Source organism: Drosophila virilis, chromosome 2 (assembly GCF_030788295.1).
Source record: "Drosophila virilis strain 15010-1051.87 chromosome 2, Dvir_AGI_RSII-ME, whole genome shotgun sequence".
Lineage (NCBI taxonomy): Eukaryota > Metazoa > Arthropoda > Insecta > Diptera > Drosophilidae > Drosophila > Drosophila virilis.
The window spans coordinates 1,346,657-1,366,477 of NC_091544.1; the positions used below are offsets into that span (position 1 = coordinate 1,346,657).

The 19,821-nt window shown below is 42.9% G+C and overlaps 6 protein-coding genes across 6 annotated transcripts; 5 read left to right on the forward strand and 1 right to left on the reverse strand.

Annotated features, from left to right (window-relative positions):
* The first annotated feature begins 284 nt into the window (after positions 1-284).
* Positions 285-1,120, forward strand: LOC116651925 (uncharacterized). Its single transcript, XM_070207381.1, has 2 exons — positions 285-299; positions 358-1,120. Exons 1-2 carry the CDS (start codon positions 285-287, stop codon positions 988-990), a joined length of 648 nt encoding a protein of 215 aa, XP_070063482.1. The 3' UTR covers positions 991-1,120.
* Positions 1,121-3,368: 2,248 nt separating this feature from the next.
* On the forward strand, positions 3,369-4,525 carry TwdlF (TweedleF). Its single transcript, XM_032439268.2, has 2 exons — positions 3,369-3,447; positions 3,510-4,525. The coding sequence occupies exons 1-2, from the start codon at positions 3,424-3,426 to the stop codon at positions 4,518-4,520; spliced, it is 1,035 nt and encodes a 344-aa protein (XP_032295159.1). The 5' UTR covers positions 3,369-3,423; the 3' UTR covers positions 4,521-4,525.
* A 2,275-nt stretch (positions 4,526-6,800) lies between these two features.
* Positions 6,801-8,147, reverse strand: TwdlG (TweedleG). Its single transcript, XM_032439266.2, has 3 exons — positions 7,951-8,147; positions 7,234-7,888; positions 6,801-7,080 (listed from the first exon to the last, which is right to left on the reverse strand). The coding sequence occupies exons 1-3, from the start codon at positions 7,963-7,965 to the stop codon at positions 6,905-6,907; spliced, it is 846 nt and encodes a 281-aa protein (XP_032295157.1). The 5' UTR covers positions 7,966-8,147; the 3' UTR covers positions 6,801-6,904.
* Positions 8,148-12,318: 4,171 nt separating this feature from the next.
* TwdlV (TweedleV) lies at positions 12,319-13,298 on the forward strand. The gene is made up of 2 exons (XM_032439073.2): positions 12,319-12,394; positions 12,451-13,298. Exons 1-2 carry the CDS (start codon positions 12,380-12,382, stop codon positions 13,243-13,245), a joined length of 810 nt encoding a protein of 269 aa, XP_032294964.1. The 5' UTR covers positions 12,319-12,379; the 3' UTR covers positions 13,246-13,298.
* A 1,129-nt stretch (positions 13,299-14,427) lies between these two features.
* Positions 14,428-17,585, forward strand: Or82a (Odorant receptor 82a). The gene is made up of 6 exons (XM_002058458.4): positions 14,428-14,994; positions 15,047-15,233; positions 15,944-16,289; positions 16,355-16,459; positions 17,217-17,369; positions 17,441-17,585. Exons 1-6 carry the CDS (start codon positions 14,619-14,621, stop codon positions 17,489-17,491), a joined length of 1,218 nt encoding a protein of 405 aa, XP_002058494.2. The 5' UTR covers positions 14,428-14,618; the 3' UTR covers positions 17,492-17,585.
* Positions 17,586-18,413: 828 nt separating this feature from the next.
* Positions 18,414-19,722, forward strand: LOC6634993 (omega-amidase NIT2). Its single transcript, XM_002058459.4, has 5 exons — positions 18,414-18,515; positions 18,584-18,924; positions 18,984-19,164; positions 19,226-19,459; positions 19,548-19,722. The coding sequence occupies exons 1-5, from the start codon at positions 18,434-18,436 to the stop codon at positions 19,637-19,639; spliced, it is 930 nt and encodes a 309-aa protein (XP_002058495.3). The 5' UTR covers positions 18,414-18,433; the 3' UTR covers positions 19,640-19,722.
* Positions 19,723-19,821: the final 99 nt, after the last annotated feature.

A 19,821-nucleotide genomic window follows, 5' to 3' on the forward strand; every position in this document is an offset into this window, starting at 1 on the left:
GGCTCACCAAATCTGATGTGTGTGCTTTTTTCTTCATTTTTGAAGCTATATGTTCCAATTAAAAAACGTTTGGCATTTTAATTGAAGCACCGTGGCTGATATTTGTTGCCCAATGCAGCAGCGCATTTGCATGCTGTTGCATCTTTGGGATGCAGCCGGATCTCCATATAAATATCGGGCGGAGTTGCAATTGGCGGACACACAGACACAGCCCAGCAGCTGCACAGCACACTCAGAGCCAAGAAATAGCCTACGGTGTGGAAAACTCAAGCCCAAGCACAACAATGCGCGCTTTTATGGTAAGTGCCGGAGCCTAATCCTAGCCAGAAATTAAATTAAATCCTGCCTTATTTGCAGATGCTTTGCCTGATTGCCGTCGCCCGGGGTCAGTATGATTATACGCCCCAGTCCCATGCCGGGGATGGGCGTGGCGGTTTGATCGGCAGTCCCGATGTCGGCGCCGCCCAGCTGTCGGAGCCCATACTCATTGCCAATGAGTTCAACAAGGAGTTCTACACGTACAGCGCGCCGGAGCAGGAGTTCGACAATGGACCAGTTAACGAGCAGATTGCCAATAGCTTGCGCAAGAATCTGCGCGTGCTCTTCATCAAGGGACCGGAGAACACGGGCCTGGAGCAGGCGGCACTGCAGCTGGCCTCGTCCGCCTCGGACGATCGCACTGCCATCTATGTGCTGAACAAGCAGGCCGATATCGGCGAGCTGGCCAACAGACTGAACCAGGTCAAGCTGCAGACGAACAACAAGCCGGAGGTTCACTTCGTCAAATATCGCACACAGAACGATGCAGAGAATGCACAGCGCATCATCCAGGCCCAATACGATTCGCTGCCCGGCCGTTCGACCAATCACAATGCCGGCTCCTCGGCGCCAGTCTTGGACTTTGCCACAAAGAACAGCCCAGTTGGAGCTGCAGCCACAGGCGAGGCACCATCAAATAGCGCGTATTTGCCACCCAGCCGTAGGTTTTAGATATAAGTAAATGCTCATTATAGCTAGTATATACTGTTAAAAAAATATAATTTAGTTTTTCCCTAATTCGATTCGATTTGAAAACGTTTGCCGCTGGGCAAAATAGTAAATTGTGTCGACTTTTAGAGGCAGGCCGACTATTTTCGACGCGACTGTTGCTTTATCACATTGCAATATTTATTTGATTTAATTAAAAAGCTTCAGTTGCTGAGCCTACTATTTTGAACGCAACTGTAAGCAATATGACTAAATATGACTGGCAGAAATTTATGAGTACCAGGTCGACAATTTTGAACGCGACTGTAAGAAATGTGGCTATCTTGAAAAAAGATAAACTTGATTTTGTCCAGTCGAGCTGGTCAACAATTTTGAACGCGACTGTAACAAGTGTAGCCTTTCGTACAAGACAATATATTTATATTTACTTATTTAATTAAAGTGATTTCAATTAGTCAACAATTGATGTAGCGAGTTAAGTCATTTATACACAAATCCTAAAATGTTGCTCTTTGATAAAAAAAAATAATAATTACTTTTAAGTGAGTTGCTGATACTTTAAGCCGGACCAAATATTTTTAATGCGACTGTCATAAGTGTGGCAACATGCTAATTGGGCAAAATAAGTTGAGCAAAGTGACTTTTTTGAGCGTAACTCTGGACAGTGTTGCTCTAGTATAAAAAATAAGTTTAAGTCAAAAAAGTTAACAGGCAGAGACGTGACAGTGTTGCCACAATTAATATCGATCTTAATCGAATTAGAGATGCGTTAAATTCAAAAAGGTTTTATACTATATTTATTAACACAAATCATTAACAAAGTATATTAATAAGCCATTAAATATGCGTGTAAAGGTATATTGCTTTTGTGCCAATTTTTGTAACAGGCAGACGAAAGTATCTCCGACCCCATAAGGTATATATACTCTTGATCAGCATCAATAGCCCAGTCGATCTACCCATATACGTCTGTCATTCCGTCTTACCTACTGCCCGCACAGTGCAAGTTTGTTTTCGATAATTGATAACTTACCCCGTTTTCAAGCAATCTATTAGAATCGATTTTGAAATCCTCGATTTTGAAATCCTCAACGAGCTAAACACACAAGTTGAATGTAATTGACCTTTGAAGAATGTATGAATATTCTATAAGATCTACTGTTGAAAAATTTCATCAAGATCAGTTAAGAAAGACAGAAGTTATTAAGTAAAGTTGTGTTTACAACGACACGTTTCGTCTTTATTGAATTCTATGAATAGCACTGCAATTGCGATTGTATTTGCTATTGCTATTTTAATACGGTTTTATTTCAATTTGGATAAGTTGTTGATATGGCAGTCGAGTAGAGGCGCTGGCTGCTAGTGCGCTCTGTTACGGGTTCGATTCTTATTGAGGGAAGTAATTTGATTTTTATTTTATATTTTTTATTTATTGTGAATTTTTTTTTATTATTGCCAAAGCAAATGAGCTGGAGGAGGGCTTAGGGTATCACATAGTCGGTAACTTCCGTCTAGAGCCTGCCACTTGATATTTTATAAAAATGCAGATTAGGCTTAAATTGCTTGCAAATCTTCTGCTTCAATTGTTTTACCTGCCGTATGCGTGATATACGATACACAATATTTATAGACAAATTGTAAACAATTATTACACGAGCTTTAACTGTGGGCCTCTTCTATCAAATAGCTGGTAGAATAATTAGCATAATGTCGGTCGGCAAAGACAATGAATGGGGCTCTTGCTGGGTTTTTATTATGTTTCGAAAGCTAACGACGCTTCAAATTGTGTAAAGCTCGAATTTAAAATTGTGGACGAGCCAGACATGAAACCATAAACTGCTTTCTTTGGCAACAAACATTTGTTTACATGTTTTTTTTTTTGTATTTTTATTATATATCACTTTGACTTGAATTAATTTATGCACATTTGGCAGACGCAACCGGCTGAGCAGGGCATCTGCTCCGCACAACTCAACGAGCCAACTAATTTGGCGATCAGTTAACGTTTTGGGTCTTGGCCAGCTGCATATGCATAAGAAATGACTTTCTTTCGATATTTGTCGCATTTACCAATAATATTTCGCATTAATTCCGCATTGGCGTTGAAATATTATGAGATTATACTAATTTGAATACCGAGTCGCTTGGCTAGCCCGGGTTATATAACGGTCCAACTGAGATGCATCTCTAATCTGAATATTTCCGAATATGGTTCCGTGATTTGCCAACCACATGGCTAGGCTGTCCGGCGCTGGGCAGCTGGGACAATAGATTCGATAATTTTATACCCAAATTTCTTTTGGGTAGGGAAACGCAGCCACATATTCGGAGCTCTTATAAAAACATTGCCAGCGCTCGATTGGGGCATCAGTTGAGTTCAATCTGCTCGGGTCAGTTGAAGTAGAAGTTCACAGTCCGCCAGGCTCAAAAGCAAAAATGCAACAATTCTCCCTTCTAGTGGTAAGTCGCAGGGTCTAATTTGTTTGTGCCTCACTTCAAGCTGAACTCCTTCATATTCGCAGTGCTTGTCGTGCGTGGTGCTCGTCGCCGCAGCTCCGCAGGGCTACAAGTATCAGCAGCCAGCTCTTCAGGCGGGCAATCTGCGTCCGCAGACGCCGCTCTCGGCAAGTGGAATATACAATGTGCCCGCCCAGCAGCCCGTCTTCAATAATGTTGTGGAGGCACCGTTGCCACAGCCTCTGCCGCAGGCCCAGCAGGTTGTCTATCAGCAGCCGCAGCCCCAGATTCAGCAGCAATTCGTGCCTTCTCCGCCCCAGCAGCAGTTTGTGCCCCAGATTCAGTCGCAGCCCCAGATCCAGCAGCAGTTCGTGCAGTCACAGTATCAGGCGCAGCGTCCCTCGATCGTGACCAAGGATATTTACATACACTCGGCGCCCGATGACACCGAGGAGCTGCAGTCGGCGCCTCAGTTGGATAACACGCCCATTCGCAAGAACTATCGCATTGTGTTCATCAAGGCGCCCACACAGAATCTGAAGCACACCGCTGCCGCGCTGAAGCGCGCCCAGGCCAGCAACGAGGAGAAGACTGTCATCTATGTGCTGTCTAAGAAGCCCGACATCAACGAGATTCACCAGCACCTGCAGCTGACCCAGAACGAACCGAAGGTGCACAAGCCCGAGGTCTACTTCATCAAGTACAAGACCACGGAGGAGGCACAGCGCGCCCAGCAGGAGATCCAGGCCCAGTACGATGCTCTGGGCGGTGCCACACACATCTCGGACGAGGGTGTCGCGCCTATTAGCAGCTTCTCCGGCTCCGGCTCTCTCAACCTGGGCAACATTGTGCCGCAGCACATCCAGCAGCAGGCCCAGTCCCAGGCCCAGAGCGTGGGCATCCAGCAGCAGAACTTCCAGAGCGGCAACTACCAGAGCGGCAACTTCCAGAGCGGCGGCTTCCAGAGCTCCGGCGGCTTCCAGAGCTCCGGTCTGCAGACCTCCTCCGTCTCTTCCGGCGCCAACTTTGGCGTCAATGTCCCCTCCAAGCGCTACATTCCAGCCAAGACAAAATAAGGCGAATTTCCACCGCATTTCTTTCATTCAATTCCAACAATCGCCGCATTTTAGTTTATTTTAATTTATTGTCAAATCAATAATCAAATCAAAATAAATATATCCAATATCTTAACCAGGCATAAATATTTTTAAGTTTTATAGTTAAAAGAATTGTATTTGGATAGGATTTATTTTTTTTTGTCTCTTTTCCTATCTTTTTCCCTCTCTTACAGTCTACACAGTATTTTATATATCTAAAAAAAACCTTTTATGTGTCAAAAATTGGATTAATTGGAAATTGGATATATATATGGATATACATTTTCAACTGCTCGAAAATATATATATTTACATATATATCACCCTCATTCTCTCTCACTCTTCCCCTTTCTTATCCTCTTTTTTTCTTCCTCTGTCTCTATCTCTTTCACACTCACTCTCACTCTTTCTCTTTCTCACTCTGTATCTTTCATTCTCTCTCAGTCTCCTTCCCTCTTTCTCTCCTCACTCTCTCTCTCTCTCTCTCTCTCTCTCTCTCTTTCTCTTACTCTTTTTCCTTCATTTTCTCTCTCCCACCTGCCCTCTCTCTCTATCTCTCCTTTTCTACCTCCCTATTTCCCTATATTTTCACCCAACTCTCTCCCTGTTTAAGGTCTCTCTCTCTCACTCTCTATCTCTTTCTTTTCTCTCCTGTCTGTCTGTCTCTTATTATATATATTATATTATATTATATTATATATTCTGACTCTTTCCCAATATTTTTCTCTCCCTCTTTAGTTCAATTGGTTGAAGGAGTGGGTCCCCAGAATAGCTACAGATAACTCTTGAGAGTAAAATATCCAACAGCTATTCATCTCGCCTTCAGCTAGTTGGAGTCCTAATTAATAGCACAAGTAGTTGATTAGTTTATATTTCAATCAGAGAAACTGTCTGGCCTATGCAGACCTTGATCGGTCGTTACATCTTGTGCGTTAATTAAATGAACCTAATGATTATTAACCATAATTGTAAAACCTGAAAAGATCATTTATTCAAAAGCTTAATTGCTTAATTAACACCTTTTTTGGATGAGTTCGCTGAGGATACTTATCTATGTCTTAATAGGAAACTGCAAGCTGAGCAGTCGCTTAATTAGGCTAGACCTTGATAAAAACAGGGCCGCAAATTTAAATATATTTTTGGTGGGGAATGGCTAACGTCTTACCTTAGGTTTGGTTCATGAACCTGACTTTTTACTTTTATGAGTCCTAGTGTGGAATTTAAAATCGAAGCTGGGTTCGTCGCAGTCATCCTTGTCGCATGATTGATCCTTGACTGAATGCTTGATTATCAGTGAGCGCTAAGATGAAATTTTAGGGAAACGTGATCTTCGATTAGAAGAATGCATTGGCTTAAACATCAACAGAATCGCAAACAATTTAAATTTTGCGACGCATGCATAGCCTAGATGAGCGTAGAACTATCAAGTGGGAGGTCGCCGGTTCAAATATAGAATCAGTTTGCAATAAGCAATGAGCACTAAGATGGGATTTTTGAGCAACGTGATCTCCGATTGGAAGCGCGTTGGTTTAATTTTGTCTAAGTGCCATCAACAGAAACTAGAAGTCTAGCGTCGGACTGTCAAGTGCAAAGTTGCTGGTTCAAATCTAGAAACAGTGTGGAATTCCTATAGTTGTTTATTTAATTTATTAATTTTCATAATTATAAAAGCTTATTTATTGTCTAACAAACATCAACAGCAACACGAAGTCTAACCGTCAGAATATCTGTTGTGAAGTCGCTGGTTCAAATATAGAAAAGGCTTAAAATTCCAATAATTTATTTATCTAATTAATATCTATTTATTATCTATTTAACTGATTATGATTATTCACAAAAACAAAAGCATGTTTAAATTATTTGACACAAAATTACACAACCTGCTGCATTTGAACCGAGCTTGGGTAATTTCTTGGATAATATCTTCTATAATATCTAATGAGGGCTTATGCCAGTATAAATTATAGGCCCTGAAAAGTGTGAGCAACCACTTAGTGACTCAAGATATTGCTCTGCACGATCATTATGTAGATTTTGGGATTATGCAAGGCAAATCAAATGCTAATCGATGCGACCGGTTTTCCCAGCCCGGCTAATCAATGTGGCAATGCGCAGAGGCATAAAACTATATTATTTTTTTTTGTCTTTGATTTTTGTTTTCGTGATCGCCTTTGTCAAGTAAAAATTGTGAAAGATGCGCTTGAAGGTCGCTGCGGAGTCGGGGGGCAGCAGAAAAACGAAAATGTGTATTCAGCTAGATATATTTAATATAATATATAGTTAGACAATTTGTTTGTTTTTTTTTTTTTACCTATGGCTACAACAATAACAACAATTCTTGAGTTCTCAGTCAATTCTCATCATCACGCACGCAAATGGGCGGGCAAATATTTGCTGGGCACAGCGCCCGTGAGGCCTGCCGTGCTACCAATCCCTGCACCTGTGCCCACCTGATTATCCAGAGCACCGATAACCGATGTGACCGGTGCCACGCCCTCGTCGGAGACCTGCGTGGTGCCGCCCAGCTGATCGTATTGAGCTGCAAAGAAGACCAAATGGATAAGCAAAAAACAAAAAAAAACCCGGCAATAGAGGTTAGCCTCCTCTTCAATTCTGTTGGCCATAAAAGCGACTCGCAAGGTCTTGGCCGTATGCAAAGTTTGTCTTCCGTGGCTTTTGTTTTGGAATTTACCTTGTATGGTGCGCTGCGCATGCGCCGCTTCCTCCTGCGTTTTGTATTTGATAAAGAACACCTCCGGTTTGCTGATGGGCTTCGGTGCCGCCTCCTCGATAGCCGTTTGCAGCTCGAGCGGATCGGGCTTCTTGGTCAGCACATAGATGATGGTCTTCTCCTCGACGGGCGCCTGCTGCACCCGGACGGCCGCCTTGCTCACGCTGGGCGTCGGCGCCTTAATGAACACAATGCGATAATGTTTGCGTGGTGGGCCCACGGGCAGCACGGGCTGTGGATAGCGCTCCTCTGGCTCCTCGGCGGGCGGCACGTGGACATAGATGTCCTTGGAGACGACGGGACTGTAGGACTGCGGCTGTTGATTGTAACCAAAGCTGGAGCCCTGCTGTTGGAAGATCTGCTGCTGTTGCTGTGGCTGTTGCTGGAAGATCTGCTGCTGCTGCTGTGGCTGTTGCTGGAAGATCTGCTGCACCTTGGGTGCCTGCAGCGCCTGCTGCACGAGACGCTGCTCATCCACACTGGCCGCCTGCTGTTGCAGCCCGACTAAGCCGGATAAGCCGGGTATGCTGGGTATGCCGGGCAAGTGCAGATTTCCCCCCGCCTGGTAATTGTATCCTTGTGGCGCTGCCAATGACAGGCCCAGCAGGCACGTAACCTAGGAGAGCACGATCCATTAGACAAATGCTTGACAAGATTCCAATGCAAAAAAGAGCTTACAATAAACACGCGCATTTCCGTTCGATTTGATGGCCGACTTAAGACTGAGCACCGGGTCGCTTGGCAAACAGAAACCAACTAAATGCTAATCAGTCGCCGACTGTCACTTATAAGACGCCGACGCGAATCTCTGTCGTGATGCTGCAGCAGCAGCTGGAGATGGAGCTGGAGATGGAGATGGAGATGATGATGATGATGAGAGGCGACGTAAAGTTCAAATGAAACTGAAACTGAAACAGAAACCACAACAAAACGCGCGTAGTGCGAGGGCCAATAGATCTCACAAGCGACAGCAAAGCCGCTTTTCAAATACCCTGTAAATACTGAAAAGGGCTATATGGTTTTTTGCAAATGTTTGTCACAGTTAGAAGGAGGCATCTACTTTACGATGATCTGCAAAAACAGTCGTGTCGTATTTAGGTTTTGTTTGTCTTTAGTTTCATTAATCAAATTATTTAAATCAATTTCATTGCAACTATTCCCAATATCGCGAACTCGCTCGCTTTAATCAAACCTCGAAGTCTTTCAAAAGTATCGCATTTTAAAGTGTCATTTGGTTTTTCGTATTTATATTTATACATTTTGAATTTTCAGAAGCTTAAAGCTTGGAATTTAGATTGTCTTAAAATCAGATCAATTATATTTCTATATTGCCCAAAAATCGATAAATATCGATATCTAGGATAGATGCTTTGGTCGTCTCCCAACGTGAATGGAGAAATACACACCAAGCTTTTTACAGGTAATTAAGCCAGATCTATACCTATTCTTTTCTAGGAAAATCTATATTTTTCGATATGCAAATCTTTTTCTTAGCACATCTGTAATATATAACTTTTTAGCTACCATTCATTTATCTTTCGGTGTATTACCCAGCTGACTACAGGGTATTCGGCCGTCAATCAGCCGTAAGACTTACCTGTTTTCTTTTGAACAACCTTGAGACAATATCTTCAGTCGGCGCAGACTCACACTCTCCGCACGCAAATGCCTGCGTCATCATGGGGCTTAGCGCCAGGCAATACAGACGCAGACACAGACACGCTGCCCAACTCGCCGGAAGTCATATGTGAATTAGCATATCCATTGTTATGGGGCCAATAGACAATTTCGCCGAAGATCTCGATGCTGGGCAACAATAATTAAACATAACTTGCACAAATCGCAGCAAAAAATACTTAGTTGTCATTAGTGACGCGCCAAATTGCGCAGATTTTGGCCGTTTTATAAATCGCTTTTGATGGTCATCAGGGGCCTGACCCAGTTGGGCCCAAACCGAGCCCCAGTTCAATTTGCAGCTCTTGCCAATTTAATTGGACTATGCGCCGTTAAGGCCCGCATTGCATAATGCCCTCTATGTGATATGGGCATTATTTGTATTATTTTATTTTTTTTTATTTTTTTCGAGCGTTATTTATGTAATTTTCTTTTTCGACAAACGAAAGAAATCAGCATTAGGGCGCGATTCACTTGACTGAAATAATCTATCTGAGGCACACTCATATTTGATTTCGAGCCAACAATTTACCTAAATTAAAGTCTATTATATTACTTCACATTTATTCAACTAGTTAGATTAAATTATGTGTGCACAGGAAAATGTTAATTATATTTGATTTTTGATATTGGAACTTAATAAGATTGCAGATTAACACTTTGAATTTGTATTTGGCATGGCTTTAATAACTGTTATTAATAAATTTGTGCTTTTGATATGTGAACAGGAAAATAATAATCATTCTTCATTATTTGATATTCGCATTTAAAGATTAACACTTCGTATATTTAGTTGGTATTGCTTTAATAACAGTTATTAATTTAAATTTATTTTACTTTATTTTATTTTATTTTATTTAAATTTGTTATTTTTTTAAAATTTTCTTTTCAAAATCAATCAATGTCCGTCACTGGCTCTGGAAATTTGGGTCATAATTTGATTGTGTGCAAAGATGAGCAGCCGAAATGATGACGATGATATTTTGACGTATGTGCGCAGATTAATCAAATATCCCAAATGCTGCGGGGCTTCCTCCAGTCGTGCATCTGTCGTAAGTTATATTATTTTATATATTATTTTCTTGTCTTATAAATACACCTGAAGCCAACCAAGGCTGGTTATATAAGCCCAGTGTGGTAGGCGTTCTTTTGTTTAATGTACTCACACAACGGTAAATGCTCGATGCTGCTTTGTCTTAAGTGTTGTGCAACACTGTTAGCCGCTTATTAGCGTTTTATTGTTGCATAAATCGAAAATTTCTTTACACCCGCCGAGTGCTTTAAGTGCTTTTATATATGTTGTATTTTATTTTCACAGCTCGAACTTCAATCAATTTCACTTTTGTGACGATCGCGTGCATAGAAAATTAGCATGGTCAAGGCTGTTGGCGCTAATGTTCGACAATTACCAACACTATAAACAGAAAGGTGCATATATATAAAAATCAAATTAAATAATTAAAATATTATGCATCAAATTTATATATATATGTATATTTATAAAAAATGATAAAAACGAAAACCTGGCGAAAAGTGATGATAAAAATAATGAGCTATTAAATGCCTTTATTTAGTTTTCGGCAAACTTGCAGTGTTGCATAACGAGCTTTAAATTTTGAAAAATTCAAATATTATTCAAAACGGTTTTACTCTTCAAATTGCAGCATTTCATTCAATTTGTGGGCAACTTTCAATTGATAAATTAGTCGTAATATGCAAAGCTTTAAGTTTTTAAATGTCAACTTTTGGTTTTGATATCGAATAACGGTTGTGGACCAAGCTTTTACGCAAGCCAAAAGCTTTGCAAGCCATGCAGCGTGTGGAATACATATTAACTACTTTATTGTAAATTATTAATATATTGAATTTGTATATGCCAAGTCTTGAATAACAAGAATTTATTCTTAAAAAAATTATTTTCATTTGTCAGGCATTTTTTAAAACTCAAATAATTAAATAAAAGATAAACTGTCAACTTAAGTCTTGAAAAACAAACAAGCTCAAGAACTTAAAGAAAAATATTTTCATTTTGTAACCTTTTTAATGTTTATATTAACTAAAAGATTCGCTGTCAATTCGTTAAATTAATAAAATACCTAGGAAATATTTACATAAAGTAATAAAAAAAACTTCATATTATTTTAAGATTTTGCTTATGCTTGTCGTGTTATTGAAAAATGCTCAAATATATGATTTATATATATTTATTATGCTTATGATTATAGAAAAACAAAAACATATTGCTTTTAGATTTTGTTTTGGTCAATTATATTATTTATTATTTTAATATTTAGCTGTTAGTCAAATAATTTCTCTCAAGACTTGAGCTTGTGCGAGCTGTGGCACGTTTCATTGAGCAACAGCCTCCAGTTGCGGCTTAGCCCCGACCTCAGACACTTGGCTTAGGAACCCGTTAATGAAGAAGCGTTGAGGGAGCATCGCATGTTCATTAGCCCGGCTAAGCTGCGGTTGTTCGACTGTCCGGAGCTGTCCGGCTGGCCAAGTAAACGGCTCATTACATCGACCACAAATGGAGCTGGAGCTGGAGCTGTAGCTGAAGCTGGAGCTGGGCGTCACGTTTTGGGCCAACAATTGCCGCCGTCTCGTCTCTATTGACAAAGGGCTTTTGTCGAAATAATCAAAAGTAAATTAATCTTCAGCTGGTGGGAGATATGTATGTTCAGCTGAATGGTGGGCACCCAATGATAAATGGGCAACATTGCAGCTCACATGCAAAATTTTCAAGCTCGACGGGTCATTAATTAACCCAGGCAAAGTACATGAGCTGGCGGTGTCTGCTAAAGGGGTGTTGGGTCGGAGAGGGGCAGGGGAAAAAGGGAGTTGGGCCCAAGCAATTTCTCAGTTGTAAGTTGTACTAAAATTGATTAGGTGTTTATGCAATTCTGGCTTTTAATAGCATTTAATCGATGCGTGGCCCAAAGGCTGCGCAGCCGACCGCATAATGGGCAGCTGGGGGTGCCGAAACTTGGACAATTAAGAGAAGAAGAAGAAGAAGAAGACAAAAGAAGAAGCAGCAGATGAAACCAAAAGCCAAAGCTTGCAGGGGGAATCACGCTAATTGGCCATGTCTTTCGGGCAACTACAAGCAAGTCGCCGCATTTAATGAGAGTCGCGTTTTTTTTTTTTTTGTGTGTGTTGATTTTGAAAAGCAAAGACGAAGGCGAAGGCGATTTGATGGACAACTGCGTCTAGCCAAATGTTTGGGACCAAAAACAATGAACATGCAACAAAAAAAATGAGGCAAAAAGATGGAAAAAAAAAACTGAAGCTGAACTTCACTTATTAAGTTGTCGATGGGGGCAGAGTATAAAAGTCAGCCGAAGATCTGAAAAGTCAAACAGTTCGCAGCGAACAGCCAAGTCTAGCAAAAGCCCAGCCCCAGCCCTCAGACTCAGCTCAGCCAAGTAGAGAAATGCGTGGATTCATTGTAAGAGCGCGGAACGGGTCGCAGGATTAATAACCGACTAACAAATACTCTTTCAGGTCTTGTGTTTAAGCGCCGTGGCTTTGGCCGCACCGCAGGGCTACAATTATAATCCTGGCCCATCCGCTGTGGCCTCAGGCCTGAGCACCGCCAGCGGCAGCGGCGCCAGCTTCTTCCAGGCTGCTCAGGTGCAGCAGCACTATCAGCAGCCCCAGCAGCAGCAGCAGCAGGCCTTCTTCCAGCAACAGCCCGTGGTGCATCATCAGCAGCAGCAGCAGCAGCACGTGGAGCAGCAGCAGCATCAGCAGCCCATCGTCTCCAAGCGTTTCTTTATCCACTCGGCGCCCGAGGATGTGGATGAGGAGTACAAGGAGCGTCATATTACTGTGGGCGTGCCCAAGCGCAACTACAATGTAGTGTTCATCAAGTCGCCGCAGCGCTCCAACAAGAAGACCTCCATCAAGATTAGCCCCGCCGTCAACGAGGACAAGACCGTCATCTATGTGCTCAGCAAGAAGACGGACGCCTCCGATGTGCAGGCCGAGGTTGTTGAGCAGGCCAGCTCCACCAGCAAGCCGGAGGTGTTCTTCATCAAGTACAAGACCAACGAGGAGGCCGCCCATGCCCAGCAACAGATCCAATCCCAGTACGATGCGCTCGGCGGCAGCAGCCAGCTCACCGATGAGGGCGTGGCACCTGTCACCTCTGTCATTGGCGCCCTGGGCGGCGGAGATGCTGCTGGTGTCGCTGTCGGCGGCACAGGCATTGGCGGCGGCGCCTCCTCCCACTCCTCCGGCGTCGGCCAGGTGATCTCGCATCAGACAAGCAATGCCTATCTGCCACCCAGTTTCTAAGCGGTTGAGCTGCAGCTTCAATCCTTCAAAATAATTGTTGTTAATAAATTTGAATTGTTGTTAAAAAAAAATAAGCGTTTGCTTTCTCTAAACAAATATTTAATATGCTTAATCAATTTTTCAGCTCAGCTTTTTAATTTTTAATTACTGAGCTTGTCGGAGATTAGCCGCTTCTTCAAAAATCAAATCAATTAAGTCTTCAAGCCTTTTGAGGTCAGGGACAGACCCGGAGACGGAGTCTCGAGCAAAAAATAACTCTAGTGAATGTCGGACAACAATCACAGAAGCCAACTTTCTTAGTCAGCAAAAAATGTAAGTGAAGATAAAGTTAAGACAGCCCCAACGAACTTCAAATACCCTTTCCACGAGTTGCGAAAAAGCTGATCTTCAATTTGAGAAACTTATGAATTGTGTACTATTTTTTTATTTATATTTATTTATATTATTTTTATATTTATATACTATACCATTTATACTATACGATTTTATACCATGACGCTGAGAATAAGATGAAGGAGTCCCTAAATCTTAGATGGATTGTTCGGGATACATGTTTATTTGGTTTGCGAATTTGAATCATACTTCCATTTGCCATAAGCCCGTGCTTGTCCAACTAGTTTTCCATATAGTACCATTCCCGCACCTGGTTAAACAAATGTTTTACAAATTTAACATTACTTTGAAAATTGCTGGCGAATTTGAACCAGCGACTTGCTGCTTGCTAGTCCGACAATTTACAAGCTATTTCTTCTGTGGTTCGGTTTGTGGCTTGAACAAACTTTCTGCCTTAAGGTTCGGTTCGTGAACCTATTTTTTAAAGCCAGGCTTCGGGCTTATACCTGGATTTCTACAACTGTCGATAGGGTCTACACATCGGTTCTTGGATAAGAATAAATAGGAAATCTGCAATTGAGTCAGACTCGAATCGGTTCGTCTTTTTTACTGGCACATTTTAAAGCGTTTGAGCTAGCTAAAAGACCCGCTGTAAGTGCATAGCACCCAAAAAAAAAAAAAACCAACTGTAATTGCAAAGTAAAGAAAAATATTAATTTTTTTTGCGCGTTATTTTTGTGTATATTACGACAGTTGCGAGTACATTGATTAGGTTTTGATTGCGCACAGGCCGCGGGTTATATAAATACAAACTGAAAGCTTTCGCTTTAAAGTGTCGAGCTGGGCAGGTAGGCAGGTGGGCAGGTGGGCGGATGGGTGCTTCCCGCCCAGTTGGCCAATTAGTGTCAGCAATGATAATTTATGATGTCAACATATCAACGAGTGTCCTGGCAATCACAGTTATTAGCCGTAAATAAGTCACGACCGGAGCCGCAAAACAATGTCAAATGTACAATTAATTGAACAGGGCGCCAATTAAAATGCGTGTGTCCAGGTGTATATATAAATCCAAGATGGGCTGCAGACACACAATTCAGCTGGACTTGGCCATGTCGCGATTGTTTCAGCTGCAGGAGAATTGTCTGCGCCTCATGGGCCACAATCTGGAGAGCTCTGGTGTTCCGGGCAGCTTTACCCTTGGCCTAAAGCACATCGCATCTCTCCTGTTTGTGCTCTCCGCCGAGTATCCGATGTTGTCGTATGTCATCTATCATCGGGACGACATGGAGCTGATTACCGCCTGCTTGAGCGTGGCCTTCACCAACCTGGTCACGGTCACCAAGATCTGGACGTTTCTGCTCTACAAGCCCAACTTTGGCCAAATGATGCAGCGCTTCAGGCAGCTCGACTGCAAATGTAAGCTACAAATTATAGATTGATACCTGATTTGTAATAAAACCTTTTCCAGCTCAGCTCGAGAATGGAGGCAATGGCTATTTGGCGCGTGCCAACAAGCTTGCCGCCTCGCTGGGCCGCGCCTATTGCATTTCCTGCGGCTTCACCGGGCTCTACTTTATGCTCGGACCCATTATCAAGATCATCACCAGCAGCTGGCGTGGCGTGCCCTACGCCCGAGAGCTGCCCATGCCCATGAAGTAAGCATACTGTTGGCAGGCACTTTATTTCTTTTCACACGCAGTCACTTGGGAGTTGGAATGAGCTGGTCTGGTAAAGCCTTTAGACGTTGCTGCAGCTCTTATCTGTACCCTGGACCATGTCCAAATTAAAGAAGCTACAAGAAGCAACCTCCTTTTCCCTTAAACTCCTTTAAAGTCGCATTCAAGAAACGATTTCTTGCATTTATCTGTCAAATGTATCTTCAAGTTACCTAATTTTGTATACCCTATTCGCAAAATGCAAAGGAGTATATGGATTTAATCATTTATTCCTTAAATAACCAGCCACGCCCATTTTCATCACCAAGATTTGTGGAAATGTGCACAGTTTTAAAGTGACTGCGAGTTACAGACTCATCTCCAGTTAGCCAACACTGAAAACAGTTTAAAAGCAACTGCTTACGGGCTAATAGTTTTAGAGTCACAAGTGAATCAATGAGGTAGACTCTTTGCCATTTCTTTTTGCTCTTACAACACTGTCAACAGAGTATTGCGCAGTCGGTTGCATTGGTGAAAATCACAAAATTTCCTTTTGTCTTTTGCCACAGTCATTTACCTTGCCACAGACCAGTCGCCTTTCCTTCATTCCCAGCTGCCCAGCTTCTCAAGTGCGGCCCTGCGATGAACTCAGTTTTATGACCCAACTAAGCTTCGCAATCTTTGTTCCTTTATCGTCGCTTTCCTTTCAGATTTCCCTTCAATGATGTGGACTGTCCCGGCTACGAGTTTGGCTTTATCTATACGCTGTTTGTGACCATCGTCGTGGTGCTCTATGCCTCGGCCGTGGACGGGCTCTTCATATCCTTTGCCATTAATCTGCGCGCCCATTTCCAGGCGCTGCAGCAGGACATTCGCGAGCTCAACTTCGACCAGGCCGAGCAGCTGGTGCAGCGGCAGCTGGTCGAGGTGGTCGACTACCATGTGCTGCTCCTCGACCTGTGCCGGCGGCTGCGACGCATCTACACGCCCATCGTATTCGGCCAGTTCTTCATCACCTCGCTGGAGGTGGGCGTCATCATCTACCAGATTGTGACGGTGAGTGTGTCCAGAGTGTGGCTAGAGTGTACCAAGAATACTTTTGTTCTGTCTTCCACTTGCAGCACATGGACTCAATCATGGCCCTGCTCGTGTATTTCTCATTCTTCTGCTCCATAATGCTGCAACTCTTCATGTACTGCTACGGCGGAGAGATCATCAAAGTTGAGGTAGGCTAAAATCTATACATCTCTATCTATAAAACTCTTCGCCTCGACTGACTGACTGACATAATGAATGACTTGCTGTCTGACTGACTAATTGACTGACTGACTGATTGACTTACACACTGACTGAATGAATGACTTACTGTCTGACCGACTGATTGACTGATTCACGAACTGATGGACTGACTGATTGACTGACACACTGACTGACTGACTGAATGGATGACTTACTGTCTGACTGTCTGATTGACTTACACACTGAATGAATGAATGAAACTCTGATTGACCAACTGATTGACTGATTCACGAACTGATTGACTGACTGATTGACTGACACACTGACTGACTGACTGAATGGATGACTTACTGTCTGACTGTCTGACTGATTGACTGACTGACTGACTGATTGAGTGGCTGACTGTCTAATTGACTGACTGATTGACTGACTGACTGATTGAGTGACTGATTGTCTGATTGACCGACTGATTGACTGACTGATTGAGTGACTGATTGTCTGACACACTGACTGACTGACTGAATGAATGACTTACTGTCTGACTGACTGATTGACTGACTGATTGGGTGACTGACGGACTGATTGACTGTCTGATTGACTGACTGATTGACTGACTGATTGACCGAATGATTGACTGAGTCATTGACTGACTTTCGGGAAATTCCATGAATATGAAACTTTTTTGTTTTTTTGCGCTAGTAATCTATATAACTGTATATATATATATATTCATATCTCATTTAGAGCCTGCAGGTTGGCATCGCTATCCAAACATCCAATTGGCACTTGGCTTTGCCCAAGCAGCGGCGTTCCTTGGTCTTCATGATGCATCGTTCCCAGCGGGAGATGCTCATCAAGGCGGGCTTCTATGAAGCTTCGCTTGCCAACTTTCTGGCGGTAATTGACAGCTTGAGCTATTGATAGATGGATATCAATAAATAAACGCCACTCTCTTTGATTTCTTGCAGATTTGTCGTGCCGCCCTGTCGTTTATAACCCTTATTCAGTCCATTGAGTAAAGGGCACAACAACAAAAGGAAACAAAAGACATAGAAAAACACAAAAGTAGTGCAACAATTTATTTAAATAAATAGCCCCTATTTGAGGCATGAACTCTCGAGTGCTTTACTTGGGAAACAGTCTGTGGTTTTGCTGTTAACAGGCCAGCTATAAATGCATCTATATGCGTTTGTTATTCGGCAAAACCACAATTGGAGATCAAATAACAATTATGGATGCACTTTGTAAGTGTAATCGAAATAAGCCGAGTTAAACTTAAGATGCTTTAAATTTTCCAGGTAACAAGAAATCTGTTTTGACGAGCATATTCAATAATTAATACTCTGTACTCAGTGTAGAGTTCCGAGTTATTCTGTGAGAATATTCATAGCACAAATGCTTGAAAAAATATTCTTCCGACAGTTCCGAATTAATCTTAAGTATTTTAATCTTACCTAATCTAATCCTAGCACACTGCAATCCTTTGCAAGCCAGCCTTAACTTTTTGGCAGTGTATGTCAATTGTGTATGTGTAAATATACAATAACATTTATTTTCATATATTCAATAAATGAGCATCGCGTTTCAATAAATAGTATAAAAAGAAGCAAGAGTGCGCCAGTCGAACATGCCCGACTGGAAGATACCCTTCTGTTCCCTCTCGTTCCACACATGCATCTTTGCATATGTTTAATTAAAGTTGTTTCCATAATAACCGTAAAATTAAGATAATAAAAAAAATAAAGAAAAAAAATTCTTGGTTAACTTCGGTGCTTAAAGTCCGATCGCAATAAATTTTTAGGGCATTATTATCACGATCAAGAACATACAATATCAATATACACTCTTTAGTCAACGTTGATGAGTTCGGTTTATAAAAATTAAATTGGAAAAAAACAATTAAAAAACCACAAAGGGGATCGCTGGATGGATTGATAAGCACTGGAAAATCGAGCTATAAAATGGCAAAACTCGCGAGCAAAACTCATCACTCGGCAACGAGTCGAGCTGAGGGCGTGCCTGTCTGGAACGAGATGAGCAACAGTGGGTGCAGAGCGACAGGACATTAATCCGCTGAAGTCCTAATTAAAGCCCTTTGGCATTTCTCGCAGAGCTTACGCTGGGTCTGCTGCAGCTGCCCGTGGGCGGCGATGTGGCGGGAAATGTGCGTCAGGCTGTGGACAGCATTACGCAGCTGAAGGCTGAAAATCCGCAGCTACAGCTGGCCATATTGCCGGAGAGCTTCAACGGACCGTACGCCATCGAGCATTTTGGCCGGCATGCGGAGCGCGTGCCGGAGGGACGCACATGTCAGGCGCTGTCCCAGCTGGCCCGGAAGCTGGGCATCTATATTATTGGCGGCAGCATAATTGAACGGGATGACCAGAATAAGCTGTACAATACGTGCACCGTGTGGGCGCCCGATGGCCAGCTAATTGGCAGACATCGCAAGGTAAGAGTGCTTTTCAAAATAATTAAACAGTTTCCCCGGACTCGACATCCCACACACAGCTGCATCTCTTCTGCGTGAACATTGAGCCGGAGCAGCTGGGCGGCTGCCAGTTCGATGAGGGCGTCGCCTTGACGGCGGGTAACGAGCTGACCCTGGTGCAAATTGGAGCACATAAGGTCGGCATTGGCATCTGTCATGACAAGCGCTTCGAGGAACTGGCACGCCTCTATCGCAACCAAGGTAAGTGAGGGGAGTGGAGGGGTGCGTACAGTTCCAACTGCAACCGGAGCCATCTTTTTAGGCTGCTCGATGCTGGTCTATCCGTCGGCCTTCTGCATCTGCCAGGGTCCCATGCACTGGGAGTTGCTGCAGCGCGCCCGGGCCACAGATAACCAACTCTTTGTGATCACCTGTGCACCTGCCCGCAACAATATGTCCGGCTATGTTGCCTACGGGCATTCCATGATTGTTGATCCCTGGGCGCGTGTGCAGCGCGAGGCGGGGGAGGGTCGTGAACTGATTGTGGAGACGATTGGTAAGTTCGGTGGAAGGTTAAAAGAGAGGGACGCAGAGAGAGAGAGAGAGAGAGAGAGCGCGATTTGATCTGCCCCACTCCCTCACAGATTTCGACATGGTGGATGAAGTGCGTCGACAGATTCCCATCTATAAGCAGCGCCGCCTCGATGTCTATGAACGGGCCGGAGCGGACGTTTAAAACTGGGCTGCGATCGAAAATGTAAACAACTCTTAATAAAAAAAAACATATTGGTGTGCTCGATAAGCTGATACCCTGTACAACCTAGAGTATCCTTTTACCTCACTTTCGATAATAGAAACCCGATCATGATCAGATTTACGGGCTATTAGGATAAATACTCATCAAAAAAATCAAAATCA

Coding starts and splice junctions, on each gene's coding strand:
- TwdlF (XM_032439268.2), top strand. CDS start 3,424: ATGCAACAATTCTCCCTTCTAGTG. Junction 3,448..3,509: donor AACAATTCTCCCTTCTAGTG/GTAAGTCGCAGG, acceptor TCATATTCGCAG/TGCTTGTCGTGCGTGGTGCT.
- TwdlG (XM_032439266.2), bottom strand. Junction 7,081..7,233: donor TGCGCAGCGCACCATACAAG/GTAAATTCCAAA, acceptor TCTTCTTTGCAG/CTCAATACGATCAGCTGGGC.
- Or82a (XM_002058458.4), top strand. CDS start 14,619: ATGCGTGTGTCCAGGTGTATATATAAATCCAAGATGGGCTGCAGACAC. Junction 15,234..15,943: donor GAGCTGCCCATGCCCATGAA/GTAAGCATACTG, acceptor CTTTCCTTTCAG/ATTTCCCTTCAATGATGTGG. Junction 16,460..17,216: donor GAGAGATCATCAAAGTTGAG/GTAGGCTAAAAT, acceptor TATCTCATTTAG/AGCCTGCAGGTTGGCATCGC.
- LOC6634993 (XM_002058459.4), top strand. CDS start 18,434: ATGGCAAAACTCGCGAGCAAAACTCATCACTCGGCAACGAGTCGAGCT. Junction 19,165..19,225: donor ACGCCTCTATCGCAACCAAG/GTAAGTGAGGGG, acceptor CCATCTTTTTAG/GCTGCTCGATGCTGGTCTAT. Junction 19,460..19,547: donor ACTGATTGTGGAGACGATTG/GTAAGTTCGGTG, acceptor ACTCCCTCACAG/ATTTCGACATGGTGGATGAA.